The 5,634-nt window shown below is 48.2% G+C and overlaps 1 protein-coding gene across 1 annotated transcript in view; it reads left to right on the forward strand.

Annotated features, from left to right (window-relative positions):
* The window catches only part of Plekho2 (pleckstrin homology domain containing O2), a 26,324-nt gene that overhangs the window by 5,698 nt on the left and 14,992 nt on the right, over positions 1-5,634 (forward strand). The window contains exon 2 of the mRNA XM_005347756.3: positions 853-1,002. Within this exon, the coding sequence (XP_005347813.1) occupies positions 853-1,002 (150 nt within the window). The remainder of the gene's footprint in view (positions 1-852; positions 1,003-5,634) is intronic.

A 5,634-nucleotide genomic window follows, 5' to 3' on the forward strand; every position in this document is an offset into this window, starting at 1 on the left:
GAGACTTACACTGACTGGTCCTCCTGTCCTTCTAGGTCTGGCTTAAACATCCTCTATTTCAGGATGTCTTTCTGGGCCACCAGGTCCCCAGTATCCTCTTACATACCAGTGCCTGCTTGTGGCCTTTTCTTTTTTATTGCATGTGTGTGTGTTTGTTTGTGTGTGTGTGTGTGTGTGTGTGCATGTGTGCACGCATATGAAAATCAGAAGCTTGTGAGAGTTGGTTCTCTTTTTCCACCATGTGGGTTCTGGGGATCGAACTCGGGTCACTAGGTTTGGTGACAAGCACCTTTACTCGCTGAGCCATCTCCCCTGCCCCTTCATAGCACTTTACGTTAGTTAATATGTGCGTTCCTGGGCATTTGCTTGCTTAGCTGCTCCATCTCCCCACTGAGTACTCGATGAAGGAAGGTTGTACCGCTTTTGTTCTCTCCCCAGTGACATGTGACATTATATGGGCTCAATACATTTGTTCACCAGTTTAATGAACACAGGGAGGCACAGGAGTGGGAAGAAAATGAGTTCAGAGAGACCTGCTTTGGATTTTGGTTCCGTCTCTCTAGCCACATGATCTGAATTTCAGTTTGCTGCGACTGTGGCTAACAGTGCTACCATATTGGAGAGAAGTTATAAAAGTTAGGTGAAGCTATGTGTGATGTGCACAGTACAGGGCTCACATGTAAGGTGGTGGCTATTACTACTGCTGTTTTTTCTGATATCTGCCTGGAGGGTTCCTGGGGAAACTTCACGTAGGATGATGTACCCAACACTAGATGCATCCCCCGTGTGATCTGTGGACCATATGGCTTCATGGCAGCAGCCCTCATGATGTGTCCTGGTACTGTCTTACAGAGTATGAAGGAGGGGAGCGAGAAGCCTCGTGGAGCACGGACAGCAGACAAGGCTGGCTGGATCAAGAAGAGCAGTGGAGGGCTCCTGGGTTTATGGAAAGACCGCTACCTGCTCCTCTGCCAAGCCCAGCTGCTGGTCTACGAGAATGAGGTGAGGGCTTGCTTGACCCTGACAGCAGAGACAGAGCAAGGCAGGCAGGCCAGCAGGAGGACCTTAAGACTGGGGCCGGAAGACTCGTTCCGTTTTGCTTTTTGATTTGGTTGCTTTTGTGTCTGGTTTGAGACAGGGTCTTACTATGTAGACCAGGCTGGCTAGCTACAAAGTCATAGAAATGCACCTGCCTCTGCCCCCGGGTGCTAGAGTTAGAGGCGTGTGTGCTGCCACACTGACCCCCACTTCACCGCTGACATGCTGTGTCATCCTGGGCAAGCCTCTTATCTCCCTTGGGTCTCTGTGTGTATTATGGGGGTGATACTTCAAACTTAGAGTTCCTTAGTGAGGAGTCTATGGCCCTCTGTGCATGTTGTACTGAGTCTCCTCAACTACCTACCTATACGCTGGAGCTTCCTGGGTTTGGCCAAAGTTTCATAGAAGCATTTAAAAAAAAAAACTGAAGATGTTTCAGTTAGCATTGGCACGAAAAATGTTAATTAACCCTTAATCTTCATACCTTTTTAAAATATAATTTTTATTTTATGTGTATGAGCATTTTCATTTATGTGTATATGTGTACCTTGTGTATAATGCTGAGGGAGGCCAGAAGAGGCCTTCAGATTCTCTGGAACTGAAATTGCAGATGCTTGTGATATAGGTGCTGGAAACCAAAACTGGGTCCTTTGTGAGACCAGCAGTGTTAACTGCTGAGCCATCTAACCAGGCCCCCATTGATTGATTGATTGATTGATTGATTGATTGATTGAAAAAAGCTCCCACCTTTCAGCTGGCTTGGAACACCCTATGTAGACCAAGCTGGCTTCACAGAGATCTACCTGCTTCTGCCTTCTGAGTGCTGGCCTCAAACTCATAGAGATCCACCTGCCTCTTCCTCCTGAGTGCTGGGATTAAAAGTATGCACCACCACCATCCAGATGAAAAACTTTAAAATGTTAAATAAACGACAGGAGTGATAATGAACACCTTTAATCCCGGCACTCACAGAGGCGGGGGTTTATCTGTGAGTTGGAGACCAGCCTGGTCTGTATAGAGAGTTCCAGGACAGCCAGGACGACGTAGAGAGACCCTGTCTCAAAAACAACAAACGAAAGGACACACAAACAAAATGTTAAATACTCCTTGCCGCCTCCAACCGCAGGTGTCGCCTGAAGGGCTTTCCAGTTGGAATTGGTACTAGAAACTTGCACTGAGGCTTGGAGTCCTTTTTCCGACTTTGTAACTGCCTGGCTGTTCCAAAGGCTGAAAAGCTGCAGCCTTCCTCTCCTCTAACACTGAGCTAACAGTTGATACTTATTAAACATTTATTTCTTGATACATTTACATGTGCATAACACGGGTGTACGCGTAAGTGTTCATCTGGGAGGGCTTGTATTGTCAAGGCACACCTATGGAAGTTGGAAGACGGCGTTGGGTGTCAGTCTCACCTTCTGCCTTGTTTGAGGCAGGGTGTCTCTTGTCTGCATACTCAAGGCTAGCTGGACCACAGCCTCCTGGGGATTTTCCTGTCTCTGTTTCCCATCTCATGGCAGAAATGCTGGGGTTACACTCAGATTCTCATCCCCTTCCCTAGGCTTAAGATTTGGACAACCTAAGAATACTAAAATTGACAGCCTTACACCTATAATCCCAGCAAAAAAGGAGGACTGCCCTAAATTCGAGGCTAGTCTAGATTATAGTGTGAGACTCTGTCTCAAAACAAAAGCTAAAATTATTAGTTAAGGAAGCATCAGAGATGCTGTTACACAAAGACTCGAAGGAAAGGTGGTTATTCTTCTTGGTGCTGGGGTTGAGGCTACAGAGGCCCATTGGCTGAGAACGGGGCAATACTGTATGTCTTCATAGATTCTGTGAGGATAGAAGGAGCCTGCATCTTACCTATCAGCCTCTCTCAGCCCCTTTAAGGCAGCTTCACACATCCCTAAGTGCCCTGGGCCACGAAAGCACAAGTAGCCTGATCTAAGGGTTTCAAGGAGTTGCCTTTGAAAAGCTTCCTGTCAGCCACACGCCTTTAGTCCCAGCACTAGGGAGGCAGAGGCAGGCCATCTCTGTGAGTTTGAGGCCAGGCTGGTCTATAGAATGAATTCCACAGCTACACAGAGGAAACCCTGTCTCCAAAAAAGAAAGAAAGAAAAGAAAAACACCTTGCCTGTCCTGCTGAGTCCCCAGGAGTCTGGATGACGGAGAAGCCGTGGGAGAACAGTAAGGATTGATGATGAGCAGACAGCCTCCCAGATGTTCCGCACTTACCAAATTAGGATGTGCCACAGCTGGGAAAGTGGCAGACGAGGGATATTTTTATTAGAAAAAGCAAAGGGGGGGGGAGGATGGTTGATATGTTTTTTTCCAGTGCCAGCTGCTACAGGAGCTGAGTGACAGGCTCTCGGCTGTCAGCCCATCAGGAGCTGCCATACTTGTCCTAGACTGCCTTTCCACATCTGGCCACAGCTGGGAAGCGGGCAGGGTTTCACATTCCCTAAAGATGAAAAATCCAAATTATACTTTAAAAAAAAATCACTATGAAAAACTTAAATGTGATTCCAAGAACTTAGCACCCAGGGATGGAGCTTGGCTCAGGAGAAGGAATTGAGAAATGCTTATTAGTTCAATTCCTCTTTCTGATGTAAGGAACTAGGCGAGTGCAGACGGCTCTTGGCTGCTTCTTTGCTGTCAGAGGCTGATGTTCCAAAACTGTTGCCCCCGCCCAGTGCCTCCTGCTTTATCCTCTCTGAACTGCAGAAGGCCCTGGATGATTCAGCACTTCAGTGTTGAGTTGTCCCAAGCCAGGCAGCCTTGGGTTGCTGGGTAGTGAAGACAGAGTGAATTTGTTCCTAAAAAGAGGGTGCATTTGGTCTGGTAGTTGTCCACTGGGGAGCCTGGGTAGGTGTGGGTGTGGAACTGTTGCTGGAGCTTCTCCTGGATGCCAAGGTCTTACTCTAGGCTGGGCACCATTCTGGCAAACTGGTACTCTGTGTGTGTGTGTGTGTCTTTAAAGGCAGGGTTTTGTGTGACCCCACCTGGCCTTGAACTAGCTAAGGATGTCCTTGAATTTTTAATTCTCTGGCCTCCACCTCCCAAGTGCTGGGATTATAGGTGTGTGCACAGTGCTGGCTAATTGTGTCAACCTGACAGGCTGGAGTCACTTTGAAAGAGGGACTCTCTGCTGAGAAAGTGCCACCACCACACTAGCCTATGGGCAAGCCTGGGCTTCATTTTCTTGCTTGATTATTGATGTGGGTGGTGCCACCCTTGGACTAGTGGTCCTGGGTGCAGGCTGAGCAAGACATGGGGAGCAAGCCAGTAAGCAGCATCCTCCATGGCTTCCATTAGTTCCTACACCCAGATTCCTGTTCCTGCTCTGGCTTCCCTGGATGATGGACTTCAGGTTGTAAAATGAAAGGAACCCTTTCTTCCCCAAGCTGCTTTGGGTCATGGTGTCTATCACATGATAAACTAAGACAACTGCCAAGACTGATGACCTAAACTCGATCCCAGAACCCACATGGTAGAAGGAGGGAAGTGATCCCCCATCCAGTTGTTGTCAGCCATTAAGACAGCCACCATGCCTGGGTTGTGTGGTGCTGAAGAAGAAACCCAGGACTTTGTATATTCGAGACAAGTGTTCTAGCACCCTATAGAGCTATAGAGCTATAGCTACAACCCCTGTATTCCTCTCTTGAGAGCTACTTCATGTGGAGTGCCGCTGGGGGAGCATATGGAGACAGACAGACAGAGATTAGGAGAGAGCAGCCAAGGGTGAGATAGAACTGTGATCTTCTGTGTCGAGGCTCAGCCTTCCTGGCATCTAGCCTGGTAATTGGCAAGTGCTTTATAGGTGTCTGCATGCTCCCCGTAGTGGGTAAGACACAAGAGCACTAAGATTTGGGGGATCATGGCAGGTTATTAGAGGAGCTTCCCAGAATAGAAGAATTTTTCTGGTCTGTATATTTCATGGAAGAACCTGAACAGGATTAAGGATCAGGGCTTAAAAAGAGATACGTGGAAGCAAAAATGGGAACTGACACATGATGGCACCTGGGCAGAGTGAGCAGGCTGCCCTGGTCATCGAGTCCCTTTCCCCCTGAGAGGCTGAGGAGAAAATCTCTCTCTCTCTCTCTCTGATGGCACCTGGGCAGAGTGAGCAGGCTGCCCTGGTCATCGAGTCCCTTTCCCCCTGAGAGGCTGAGGAGAAAACACGTCAGCCATCTGCCTTGAAAAGTACTGGGCTCAGCAGGGCGGCGGTGGCGCACGCCTTTAATGGTGGCACTTGGGAGGTAGAGGTAGGAGGATTTCTGTGAGTTCAAGGCCAGCCTGGTCTACAAGAGCTAGTTCCAGGGCTATTACACAGAGAAACCCTGTCTTGAAGAACCAAAAAAGAAAAGTACTGAGGTCTGAGCCTCACCCTAACATTGATCTGAGATGTTATCTGGGTGTGGGGGTTCTTATAAAAGTCATTTTGCCTTTTCATTTACTTACTTACTTGTGGGGTGGAGGGACATATGCCATATTGTTATTGTGGCAATCAGAGGACAGCTTGAGGGATCACTTCTCTCCTTTCTCCATGTGGGTTGTGCGGATTGAACCCAGGGGTATCAAGTCTGGCAGTAAGAA

The sequence above is a fragment of the Microtus ochrogaster genome, chromosome 5, assembly GCF_000317375.1.
Source record: "Microtus ochrogaster isolate Prairie Vole_2 chromosome 5, MicOch1.0, whole genome shotgun sequence".
NCBI classification, from domain to species: Eukaryota; Metazoa; Chordata; class Mammalia; order Rodentia; family Cricetidae; genus Microtus; species Microtus ochrogaster.